Below are 13,697 nucleotides of genomic sequence, written 5' to 3'. Positions count from 1 at the left end.
GAAATTAATACAGACAGAGGTCTTCGGCAATTTTTTGAACTTCTATAGAAGCGAATTTGACCTTGCTAATGAAATATATTAAAGCTAATAGCATAATTGGACACTTTGGAAAAGGGACATCAGGGAGATTCTGAAAGGCGAAGTATGAAGTGGCACACCTCATGTTTTACCTATTTGCATTGGACATGCCTCAAATCTACAAGATTTAAGTTACAAGTAGCGCATTTCCCCCCATATATTATAAGCCCAACTAAATAGACCCTTGGTCAGATGCCCTAAACAAATATGGACCCCAGAACTTTGTAAAGTAATACAGACTCCATCCCTCACCCCAAACTAAACTCCCTAAGATAAAAGAACCACAGCCCCTTCATTAAAACCACAATAAAAGATACAAACCCCCAGATCAGACCCCCCTTGAAGTAACTGAGACCCCAGTCCATTCTTCCATCTGGTAATCTTTCTTCCCACTCACTGCCACCGGCAACAGCAGTGGGCTCGGGAGTGAAGGAGTGATGTAGAGTTGACTATTTTAAGAAAAAAAAAAACTTGGGGCACCTGAGAATTGCTTGTTTCTTTTGGGAGTCTGGGTCTCCCTGCTTTCCAGTAGTTAGACAGTGTAGAAGAGCTGGCATGTATGGTTTATATTTAGATATAAACTGCAAAGTCTCTGATGAGAAGGTGGTTATACGTTTTAGGCCGTGTTCACACATTCAGTATTTTACCTCAGTATTTATAAGCCAAAACCAGGAGTGGGTGATAAATACAGAAGTGGTGATGTGTTTCTATTATACTTTTCCTCTGATTGTTCCACTCCTGATTTTGGCTTACAGATACGGAGGTAAAAAACTCACCAAATACTGAACATGGCCTTATAGAAATAAGGCATAATATGGGCACATTTCTCCCTCAGTATTAGGTCCCAATGATACTGTTCGTTACAGTGGTAAGCAGTATGGGAAGTTGACTTCCGGATGTCATAGCTACATCCAGCGATATACATAGATCTCTATTGTTACTGTCGATAGAGCCATCGACTATCATGGATCTTTAATGCAATTAGTCTTCCCACATGGTCCAAAGAGACCTTTTGGGCCCCATAGGCTCCAGAACCCAGGTATGACTGCAACCTCTGTACCCACTATAGTATTGCCACTGGTCATCATGTGCCTACTGACACCTGTACATTTATATGCCTCTTGTAGCCATTGTGAAGAACTATACATGTGGATCTATAGATTCTACTGCAGCAGCAGAGGAGAAACATTAATGTGTACCTCACAAAGAAGTCCTGCTTTCAAAGTTCTCCTGGCAAAAAAAAAAAAAAAATTCCCCAAGAGCTTGGGGCTTTAAAAAAAATAACCAACCAAGACATATTCATCTGGTGTCACCAGCTGAATCCAGCGCAGGTCTCTCCTGACGGACTATGTGGAGAAGTCACCATTCCATCAGCAGCTGTACCCCTGTGACCTGTGATCGCCTGCAGCGATCAGGTGACTTGAGCGGGAAGTCAAATGGATGCTTTTTTTTTTTTTATTCTAATGCACCAGCCCAGCTCTTGTTTTCAGCCCTTTGCAGCGGCGCAGCTGATCAGTGGCTACTGATTGGCTGCAGCATGATGCGACATAGTTTATGCCAGTGATCTGAGATTCGCATTACCTAATTGGCCTGCCTTGCTCTATCACCCACGCCTAGGTGCTCAGCATGTGATATTTATCCATAATGTGCTATGTAGATTTTAGTTTCCAGATCATACTATGTGATAGGCATCTATGATTATCCCACCTTTTCCCCTAGTATAATGCTTTACCTATGGTGTACATCTAATGTTGGTTGCTTTTTGACTATTTACCCATTTAACTGTAAGGTTGGCTACTGATGCTACACTGGTTTTTGGAGATTTATCCGCTGTTTCTTATGTATATGCTTATATGTATATAGTTCTCCCGAATATCATTTGCCTATGAATACCATGATGTCGGTTTTTCCTATGTTTTGTTTTTCTTTGGTATTTTTTATGCTAATTTTACTATGTGATTTTTTGTCGTTTATGTTGCTTCTACAGTGTATGTTTGAAAAAGGTCTATATAAGACCAAAACATTATGCATTGTACACAGTTTGGACCACATAATACATTTTTCATCTGATTTCACCATAGCCCCCCCAATCAAGTGCTGGATTCTTTCTATTTACGGATTTGGGTTTGGGACCCTACCCGAGCACAGACTTATCCAGGAGTGCAGTATTCCTACTGACTTAGTAAATCAATGAGCTATCAGCAAATTCCATCAGTCCATACATTGCATTCAATGAGCCAACAAATTGTAAGACTTGACCTTTCTAATAGCAAGCATCGTTTCCATTGTCGCGAGTTGGTGTTAAAAAAAAATATTTACCATTTCAAAAAAGTTGTATGGAGATACTCAAGGGCATCAAAATGGTCAATTTTGGCTCGGGCATTGGACCATAATACAAGACTCATACTATCCTGACTATATGACACAGGAAAAGTGATTAGCTCTATGTTACATTCCCTGTAGGCTGCACACGCCACATCTTATCTGCATGCTGAACAGGCCCCCGTAGTTACCAGTGTGGTGTTTATCAGCTCCATCCTCAGTGTGATTGCTCTTTCTGTGGCGCACGGTGGGTTCTGCCGTGTCTCCAGTAGGCGTCATGGTGTCTGACTGCGGAGATGGAGCCCAAAGGCACAATTTCATACTCGGAGACTGGACAAAGTCCCATGTACTCCCTTTTAATGAGAGTAAGAGACTATTAACCCTTGTCCTGTGTGTGATCACCGGGATCTCCTTCTCTCCTGCCACCAAACAGTTAAGACTTCTAATAAACTAAAACCTGTGGTTAACTCTCCCATGTAACCTTTGGAGCCCAGGAGAACTTTGCTCCATCTGTCCAAATTATCTGATTAAAAGGGAAATATGTACTGGTGGATCACGGTGAGCTATAAATCCATATCTTATCTGATCCTTGTAGATATACCACTTTCTATACCAATGAGGCATTAATTGACCTAGAGCAGTAATCCCGTAAACCTGATGTCCTCCAGCTGTCGTGAAACTGACGAGCTGTGAGGACATGATGGGAGTTGTAGTTTTGCAGAGCATTAAGCAGTTAGTTATATCTACATTTATTTTACAAGATACATTATGAAGTGGCAGCCCCTCATAAGACCACGGCCCCACTATCAGTATTTCGGTCAGTGTTCGGTCAGTATTTTTTCTCAGGAGTGGGAACCAAACCAGGAGAGGAAGAATCAGAGAAAAGGTATAACAGAAACAAGTCACCAATTCTGCATTTATCACCCACTCCTGGTTTTGGCTCCCACTCCTGAGAAAAAATACTGACCAAATACTGATAGTGGGGCCGTGGCCTTAAAAAAACTGTCAACTTACCCCAGGACTAAGTGTATATGCAAGGCCAGATGAAGATGAGCGTACGACAACGTGTCCGATTTTCATTCATATTCCATAAATATGTCTGTTTTTACATCTGTATTGCATTTGTTTTTATACCTCAACAGTTTATAAATGTGCATAAACCAATAGAGTTTCTTATAAAAATTGCAACGTATTTGCACTAAATGGATATAATACAGATAATCTGTACGGTATTCATTTTTGTTTGCGTACCCACAGACTTGAATGGGTGAGTCTCATCCGAAAAACGGAAGCAACTAGTGCATGCTGCGATTTTTCACACAGACCTATTGTCATCTTAACCACTTCGTGCCAGAGCCTGTTTTTGCCTTCGTGACCAGGCCAATTTTTTCAATTCTGACCACTGCCAGTTTATGAAGTAATTACCCTGGAACGCTTCAACGTATTCCCCTGATTCTGAGATTGTTTTTTCATGACATATTGTACTTCATGATAGTGGTAAAATTTCTTCGATATCACTTGCGTTTATTTGTGAAAAAATCGGAAATTTGGCGAAAATTTTGAAAATTTAGCAATTTTCAAACTTTGAATTTTCATGCCCTTAAATCAGAGAGATATGTCACACAAAATAGTTAATAAATAACATTTCCCACATGTCTACTTTACATCAGCACAATTTTGGAACCCAAATTTTTTTTTGTTAGGGAGCTATAAGGGTTAAAAGTTGACCAGCGATTTCTCATTTTTCCAACAAAATTTACAAAAACATTTTTTTAGGGACCACATCATATTTGAAGTCACTTTGAGGGGTCTTTATGACAGAAAATACCCAAAAGTGACACCATTCTAAAAACTGCACCCCTCAAGGTGCTCAAAACCACATTCAAGAACTTTATTAACCCTTCAGGTGCTTCACAGGAATTTTTGGAATGTGGAAGAAAAAAATTAACATTTAACTTTTTTCACAAAAATGTTACTTTAGACCCAATTTTTTTATTTTCACAGGGGTAACATGAAAAAATGGACCCCAAATTTTTTTGTGCAATTTCTCTTGAGCGTGCTGATACCCCATATGTGAGGGATAACCACTGTTTGGGCGCACGGCAGGGTTCGGAAGGGAAGGAGCGCCATTAGACTTTTTGAATGTAAAATTTGTCTGAATAATTAGCGGACGCCATGTTGCGTTTGGAGAGCTCCTGATGTGCCTAAACAGTGGAAACCCCCCACAAGTGACACCATTTTGGAAACTAGACCCCTTAGGGAACTTATCTAGATGTGTGGTGAGCACCTTGAACCCCAAGGTGCTTCACAGAAGTTTATAATATTGAGCTGTAAAAATAAAATTTTCACATTTTTCCCACAAAACCGTTTTTCATCCCTTAATTTTGCATTATCATAAGGGTAATAGGATAAATTGCACCATGAAATTTGTTATGCAATTTCTCCTGAACACGCTGATACCCCATATGTGGAGGCAAATTACTGTTTGGGCACATGGCAGGGTTTGAAAGGGAAGGAGCGCCATTTGACTTTTTGAATGTAAAATTTGTTTGAATAATTAGCGGACGCCATGTCACATTTGGGGAGCCCCTAATGTGCCTAAACAGTGGAAACCCCCCACAAGTGCCACCATTTTGGAAACTAGACCCCTTAGGGAACTTATCTAGATGTGTGGTGAGCACCTTGCACCCCCAGCTGCTTCACAGAAGTTTATAATATTGAGCCGTAAAAATAAAATTTTCACATTTTTCCCTCAAAAAATGTTTTTCATTCCCTAATTTTGTATTATCATAAGGGTAACAGGATAAATTGCACCATGAAATTTGTTGTGCAATTTCTCCTGAACACGCCGATACCCCATATGTGGAGGCAAATTACTGTTTGGGCACATGGCAGGGTTTGAAAGGGAAGGAGCGCCATTTGACTTTTTGAATGTAAAATTTGTTTGAATAATTAGCGGACGCCATGTCATATTTGGGGAGCCCCTAATGTGCCTAAACAGTGGAAACCCCCCACAAGTGCCACCATTTTGGAAACTATACCCCTTAGGGAACTTATCTAGATGTGTGGTGAGCACCTTGCACCCCCAGCTGCTTCACAGAAGTTTATAATATTGAGCCGTAAAAATAAAATTTTCACATTTTTCCCATAAAAAATGTTTTTCATTCCCTAATTTTGCATTATCATAAGGGTAACAGGATAAATTGCACCATGAAATTTGTTGTACAATTTCTCCTGAGTACGCCGATACCCCATATGTGGGGGAAAACCACTGCTTTGGTGTACGGCAGGGTTCGGAAGAGAAAGAAGCGCTATGTTGGCTGGGATAGGCAGCAGACACCATGTCACATTTGAAGAGTCGCTGACATGCCAAAACAGCAGAAACCCCCACAAGTGACCCCATTTTGTAAACTACACCTCTCAAGGAATTCATCTAGGGAAGTAGTGAGCATTTTTTAATTTTTAAATTTATACCATTGGGCAGTGAAAAAAGCATAATTATATTTTTACCACAAAAAAATGTTTTACCCTCAGATTTTACATTTTCACACAGGGCAATGGGTAAAAATGGTGCCGAAATGTGTCACACAATTTCTTCTAAAAGTGTCAATACCCCATATGTGGCTGTATCGTACCACTTAGCCATACGGTGAGATTTGAGGGGGAAGGAGCGCTATTTGACAATTGGAGAACAAATTATTGTAGAATAGGCATTTGGATTTGGGAGCACAAAATTTTCTGAATTTCTTTTGGGGGGCAAGGACCATTTTGCTTTTCCAGAGCCTTTCTGCTACCAGTAACTTGGAAGTCCCTTATATTTTTAACAGATGACGGACCTGAGTGGGGACTAGCTTTTTTTGAGGACTGAGTTGAAGCTTTTATTGGGAACATTTTACGTAACATTTATCCGGCGCTCTAGGCTGAGCACTTACATCGGGGTTTCCATCTAATTTTCCAAGTGATGTAATTCAGATGAAACCCCTGCAGGATCCATTCACTGTAATGAGGCAGCAGAGTTACTCTGGACTCCGTCTGGCCTCTGTTTAGTGGTGTCCTTTTTTTCAGAAGTGCACAAAACTGTGGCCAACCGCACTTTTATGCACGCCTAAAACAAATGACACCGTGGGATCCCAGGCTAGACGGCATCCACAGTGGCCTATATCTGCCTCATTACAGGGAATCTTCCATCATGGGTTCTGGCTGAATCACGTATTTCAGCGATTTACACGGAAACTCTGGTGTAAGTGCTCAGCGCAGAGCACAGGATAAATGTGAGCAGAGCCTTACTGGGATCTTTGGGAGACATAATAAACAAATCAGTAGCAGGTGAATAATATTTGTTTTATTTATTTTTTATGCCGTTCCTAGTGTGATATAACTGATTAGATTACTTTATTCTTCGGGTCGGTGCGATTACAGAGATACCAGATTTATATCGGGTTTTTATGACTGACAGCTGTCACACACTAAAATACGCTTTTTTTGCAAAATCTAGTTTTTGCATCACCATATTTTGAGAGCTATAATTTTTCCATATTTCGGCCGATAGAGTCATGTGACGGCTTGTTTTTTGCGGGACGAGTTGAAATTTTTATTGGAACCATTTTTGGGCACGTGACATTTTTTGATCGCTTTCTATTCCGTTTTTTGGGAGGTAAAGTTAACAAAAACAAACACTTCAGGAATTGTTTTTTGAGTTTTTTTTTATGCCGTTCTGCGTGTGGTAAAAGTGATCAGGCAGCGTTATTCTTCGGGTCAGTACGTTTACAGCGATACTACACTTACTGTATTTTTTTTATGTTTTGGCGCTTTTACACAATAAAACAATTTTATAGAAAAAAAAATATTTTTTTTGCATTGCTTTATTCTGAGCGCTATAACTTTTTTATTTTTTGGCTGATGGAGCTGTATGGCGGCTGTTTTTTGCGGAACAAGATGACGTTTTCAGTGGTACCATTTTTATTTCTATTCTGCTTTTTGTTCGCATTTTTTTCCACTTTTTGTTTGGCGATATGATGAAAAAGCATATTTTTTTGCTCCGTTTTTTATTTATTTTTATTACGGTGTGCACAGAAGGAGTTAATTAGTGTGACAGTTTTATAGCTCGGGTTGTTTCGGACGTGGCGATACCAAATATGTGTACTTTTTTTGGTTTTGTAATAATTTACGGATTTATTGGTTTAATATTTTATTTATTTATTTTTATTTATTTTGTGATTTTTTTTTTTAATAGTTTAAAAACTTTTTTTTTACATTTTTACTTAGTCCCTGTATGGGACATTAATTTTTATTTTTCTGATCACTGATCTCATGTAATGTAATACACATATATTACATTATATGAGATCTTCACTGACTGTTTCAGTCAGAGTCTCCTGTCTGACTTCAGCTACATACAGGCTGAAGTCAGACAGGAAGGACACCATATATGGCAGAGCTGGAGGCGGTCATGTGACCTCCAGCTGCCATAGCAACCCCAGGTCCTCAAACGAAACGGAGGTCTTCGGAGGTAAGTAAGACGACCCCCTCTCTTCCTGCTGTCTCCTATATGCCGCGATCACTATAGATCACAGCATATAGAAGACAGCAAAGGGTTAACATCACTGGGACCTGATTTAATCAGGTCCCGATGATGTACCCTGTCAGAGCTAACGCTCTGCACCGGAATCGCAGTGCTTGCAGGACCCTGGGGGTCCTGAGCACTGCGAGACCACCCACCGTTTTTAAACGTCGGCACTGCACAGAGCCCGGCAAGCGCCGACGTTTATCTACAGTGGGCGGTCGGGAACCGGTTAACAGCCTAATTGAACAACATTGTCCTATGTGCTGTCAGTGTGTTATCTGATTTTAACATGACGGTATAATACGCTTGTCTGAACGAGCCCTAAAAACACCTGAAGGCTGTGTGCTGATGGCGCAGTCAAATTACATTTTTGGCTACGACCTCTACAGATTCATCCAAAATACACCTCTGATTTCACCATGTGAATGAATCCCTGGATCTGACACACCGGCACACCAGACATGTGATATACTGTCCTTCTGCAGTGAAGCCAAATAAGGTGACAGAGCCGCTCCAGTGATTCAATGTTGTTACACAAGAAACCTGGATAAAGTCCAAGGATGTGAATACATTTTATTGATATATTTGTTTTCATCCTGAAAATAAATTCCATGCACAGGTATGGCTGCAGAGAATACAGCTCTGGGAAGAAAACAGCAGGTAAGTTGTTTTTTTCCCCCACTAAATGAGTATTTTAGGGAATACATATGTGGCACCCCAGGGGTCTGGTTTCCACAGTAATAGCAGTATTACGTCTGTGAGCAGGTGGGAGGTCTCCTGGGCAGGAATCCTAAGCATGCCACACCTCCTGCCCAGTCCTGGGAGGGGAAGAACTTCCCCTACATAAACTGGGGCTGAGGCAGGGTTAGAGAGAGGAGTTCCAGACAGAGACGGAGTCTGGTCTGGACACGCAGAAACAGGGACAGATAGACATCAGGAGCTCTGTAGGAGCCAAGGAGAAGCGCCAGGGGCTGGAGCTGTGCAGAGCTCGCCCTGGGAGAAGGTACTAAAACCGGACACAGGAGTCCGAGGCTGTGGGGACTAAGATATACCCAGCAGCAGAATCCATCCGGCAGGGGATTCCAGGTCCTCTGGCCATAAAAGCCCGGAGGCTCAGTCACAACGAAGGGACCAGCACCGCCATCCCAGAGCGGAGGCTAACAGGAGGCCCCAGGTCACCAGCCATACGGGTGAGCACCACATGGTATACCCAGGGACGTGGGCTACTTGTAACCGCTGAAAGCAGGGTAGCCAGGAAGGGTACAGACTAACGGGAAGGCCTACAACTCCACCTGGCCAGGGGAACTCCGGCTTACTCGCAGACTAACCAGGCCCCAACTACTAGCCAGTACTCCCGGGGGAATTTGCCTTGTACCATCAGTAAAGGCCCTGAACTGTACCCTCGCGTTTCCGTGCTTCCTTGTCGCACTGTTAGTGCTGGGACATCCACACCATCACTCCCAACATCATCCACATCCGCTGCCCTGAGGCCATACCTCTCCCGTTGGGGGTTATATCAACATTGCTGCACACCTATACCACCGGCCTCAGCGGTCTGCCCTGCAGCGGCGGTTTCATAACCGCATTCAACGGGTGGCGTAGTCGGACACTAATACCATCATACCAATAACTGCCACTTAGTTTGACCACCCTGGGCGCGGACCGGGTCACCGCCACACGAAGACTACTACCCCCATCGGATCCGGCTCCGGGTATCCCCCGCGCGCACGCGCGCCGCACTACAGCACTGGCCCAGGGGGCGAGTCAACTTTGGCGTAGTCGGCAGGATTTCGTGCCCGCAACCACCGGGTACTGCGTGCCTGAAAAAGAGACTTTTATACTTACCTGTGGTGAAGTTTCCCGCCGTCCGGAGTCGTTTCCCGCCATCTGGAGCCGATTCCCGCCATCCGACGCCATCTTCTGCCTTCTTCCCGCCATCCGTGGAGTTTTCCCGCCATTGGACGCCATCCTGAGGGCGCCGCGCGGGAAGAAGAGGGGCGTGGACTCCGAAAGCCCGCGAGAACTGAAGCCCCGCCTCACGTCCGGACGTTGCGTAAGGTCCTGGAAGGAGCCCAGCAGACGCCGACTTCACAGGAGCGCGACGGAAGGTCCTCAACCCTGACGATCCACTGCGGAGCCGCGGCCTACGGAAGAGGATCATCGCAAGGTAGGCCACGGTCCACTAGGGGGGAGGAGGATGTCGGATACGGAGGAGAGCTTCACCGCCACAGCCGCCGCCAGCGCCACCGCTGCTGCGGTCATGCCTTTCACCATGCCCTATATCCCGGGGGCAGCCTGGCTACCCCAGTACTCAGGGGAGTCACATACCCTAAATGACTTCAGAGAAAGGCTGGATAGCCTCTTCCAGGTGTATCCCCTCACGGAGGCGCAAAAAGTGAGCATCCTGGTGGCCCAATTAATCGGGGCAGCCCAAAGGGAGGTAAAGTCCTGGCCACCTGGGAGGAAGAGGACTGTCAGAGACATACTAACCCGGCTGAAAGACACATTTGACACCCGCACCTCAGCCGAAATAAAACTAAGATTTTATGGGTGCAAACAACGGGCACATGAGAGTATAAGAGACTATGCTCTAAACCTACAAGAGGCCCTGAGAGCCATTAAGCAGGCAGACCCTGACAGCGTGGGAAATGAAGATAAGCTGTTGACTGAACAATTCATTGAGGGTCTACTGTGCAATGCCCACCGAACCCAGTTGCGGGGAATGGCCTTACAGGACCCTGACCTGGACTTTGCACAGTTCAAGGACAGAGCCATCCGGGTGCTCCGAGAACCGGCACCAGGTGGCGCTGTGACCCACAGGCGCCCTGCTATCACTTATCACCAGGAGACGGCGCCCTTGTCTGCAGGGCCTGTGGGAGCTGATGCGCAGGCTTTAAACAGTGACCCGGCTACAGACCTGCACCATCAGGTCCAAGAGCTAACTAAAAGCGTTGCCGCGCTAACCCTAACTGTGCAGTCTTTACAGGTTTCTACTGCAGGGAAGATCGAGCTGGCATCCGGACCGGAGGACATCCCGTGGCGCCGACCAAGGAGGACCCCACCGGCCAGAGGAAGACCCAGCAATCGATACAACGAGGACGGACGACCTATTTGCCGCCGCTGCAATCAACCCGGACATGTGGCAAGGTACTGTCATTTAAACGGGCACAACCTGGGGTAGAGGGCCAACCCCCAGGCATAAGACCATCAGGCCCATCAAACTGGCGTGATAAATACGTAGGGGGACGTCCAATCTTGCCTGTGGTACTGGATGGCATTCCTATGAGTGCCCTACTAGACACTGGGTCACAGGTCACCACCATCCCGTACGTGCTCTTCAAGCAGTACTGGAATGATTCGGACATAACCCGCTACCCAGACGACGACCTGAGTATCATCGCCAGCAATGGTCAGCCCGTGCCGCAGGTGGGATTCAAGGAGGTGACCATTAAAATCGGTAAAGTCGAACTGGCGGCACAAGGACTGATTATAGTGGACATAGACCGTCATGAGAGTCACCCTAGAATCACCCTGGGAACCAATGTAATTGAAAATTATCTTGCAGAGGTGATTCTCATTTTACAGCAGGTTGCCAAGAACGCCAGTTCCGGCCAGCAGCGTGTGCTCCAAAAAGAGATCCGGGCACTGATGAAGCGGCAACAGGTGGAACTATCTGGTGGTGAGATAGGTAGCGTGAGAATGTGTGACCCGTTCCCTATTGCCATGCCCCCAAAAAGTGAGATGATGATTTGGTGCCGGGCAGCTATTGGTCTAAGAGGTAGAGACTACCAAGCAATGGTAGAACCCGTCTACTCAGACAGTAGGCCCACCATTTTGACAGCACGGGGGGTGGTCGATGTACGCCATGGGAGGGTGCCCGTTCGCATCATAAATATCGGTGAGAGAGAAGTACACCTGCCCCGGTATGCCACGCTAGCTAAATTGTTCACCATAAACCAGAATTCTGTACAGGCTGTGGAACCCTTGCCTCCATCTCAACCAGAGGAAGGTAACGGCTCTAAGAAACCAGTGGGGGACTGGTGTCAGCAACTACATCTGGGTACCGAATCCACTCCCTCACACCAGAAACAAGGAGTCTATCGGGTGGTTCAAGAGTACGAGAGAGTGTTTAGTAAACACCCGTTAGACTTCGGGCGAGTAAAGGGGGTAGAACACCACATCCCCACGGGAGACCATCCTCCCATAAAGGAGAGATACCGACCCGTACCCCCTGCACACTACCAACACGCCAAGGGGATGCTTAGAGACATGAAGGAGGCTGGGGTAATCAGGGACAGCTGTAGCCCCTGGGCAGCTCCACTAGTCTTAGTGAAAAAGAAGGACAACACTATGAGAATGTGTGTAGACTACAGGAAGGTCAACCGTATCACACACAAAGATGCGTACCCGTTACCAAGGATAGAAGAGTCCTTAGCTGCATTAAAATCTGCTAATTTCTTCTCTACTTTGGATCTCACTAGCGGGTACTGGCAGGTTCCTGTAGCAGAGGCAGACCGAGAGAAGACCGCATTCACCACCCCGATGGGTCTCAGCGAATTTAACTGTATGCCGTTCGGGCTCTGCAACGCACCAGGAACCTTCCAACGGTTGATGGAATGCTGTCTGGGACACCGGAACTTCGAGACGGTCCTGTTATACCTGGACGATGTCATCGTCTATTCCAAGACCTACGAGGACCACCTGAAACACCTGGCAGAAGTGTTCGAAGCTCTGGCAAACTACGGCCTAAAGGTGAAACCCTCCAAGTGTCACCTCCTGAAACCAAAGGTGCAATACCTGGGACACGTGGTGAGTGCTGACGGAGTGGCTCCTGACCCTGATAAGATCACCGTGATTAAGGACTGGCCAAGACCCTCCAGCATAAAGGAAGTGCGGCAGTTCCTCGGGTTGGTAGGCTACTACCGAAGATTCATTCCCGGTTTCACCAAAATGGCAGCCCCTATGCAGGACCTCCTGATAGGTCAATCTCGAAAAGCCAAAAACCAGAAGCCGCCCTTCAGGTGGGAAAAGCTGGAAGAGGAGTCCTTTTGCCAGCTGAAGATGGCCCTCACGGGGGATGAAATCCTGGCATATCCAGACTACAGCCAGCCCTTTATCCTCCACACGGACGCAAGTAACATCGGGCTAGGAGCCGTGCTGTCCCAGATCCAGCAAGGAAAAGAACGAGTAATCGCTTACGCTAGCCGAAAGCTACGACCCACCGAGAGGAACCCTGAGAATTATAGCTCATTCAAGCTGGAGTTCCTGGCAGTAGTGTGGGCAGTGACCGAACGTTTCAAGCATTACCTTGCCTCCTCCAAATTCATCGTGTACACGGATAACAACCCGTTGACACACCTGGACACTGCAAGGCTCGGTGCTCTGGAACAGAGATGGATAGCTCGCCTGTCCAACTTTGAATTCACCATCAAATACCGGGCAGGACGCTCAAATGCCAACGCGGATGCCCTGTCTAGAATGCCGAACTTACCGGACGTAGGGGAAGATCCAGAAGATCTGGAAGAAGTTGAGCTCCCTGCGTTCCACCGTCATGGGATTACCCTGTATTCCCACCGTGTGAAGGACAGGCGCTCCGCGACGTTCAATCCCTTGCCCCACTACAACTGGGCGGAGACGCAAGACAGTGATCCTGCAGTCCGTCTGGTGAAGGAAATGCTGACCCAAGCCGATGCCAGTCTGGACCCAGATGCCCCAGAAGAGACTAAGCAACTGT

General features: G+C 45.8%; 1 protein-coding gene across 2 annotated transcripts in view; it reads right to left on the bottom strand.

Moving 5' to 3' along the window:
• SOAT2 (sterol O-acyltransferase 2) overlaps nucleotides 1-2,903 on the bottom strand; it is a 37,998-nt gene extending 35,095 nt beyond the window's left edge. For both annotated transcript variants that reach the window (XM_073662933.1, XM_073662934.1), the window contains exon 1: nucleotides 2,592-2,903. In XM_073662933.1, coding sequence (XP_073519034.1) covers nucleotides 2,592-2,721 — 130 coding nt within the window. In that variant the 5' untranslated portion in view covers nucleotides 2,722-2,903. The remainder of the gene's footprint in view (nucleotides 1-2,591) is intronic.
• Between the last annotated feature and the right edge of the window lie 10,794 nt (nucleotides 2,904-13,697).

This window comes from Phyllobates terribilis, unplaced genomic scaffold (assembly GCF_046119375.1).
Source record: "Phyllobates terribilis strain yellow unplaced genomic scaffold, ASM4611937v1 Scaffold_2__4_contigs__length_985480577, whole genome shotgun sequence".
Taxonomy (NCBI): Eukaryota; Metazoa; Chordata; class Amphibia; order Anura; family Dendrobatidae; genus Phyllobates; species Phyllobates terribilis.
Note: the sequence above shows the minus strand (reverse complement) of the source record. Positions and strands in the feature narration are given on the sequence as shown.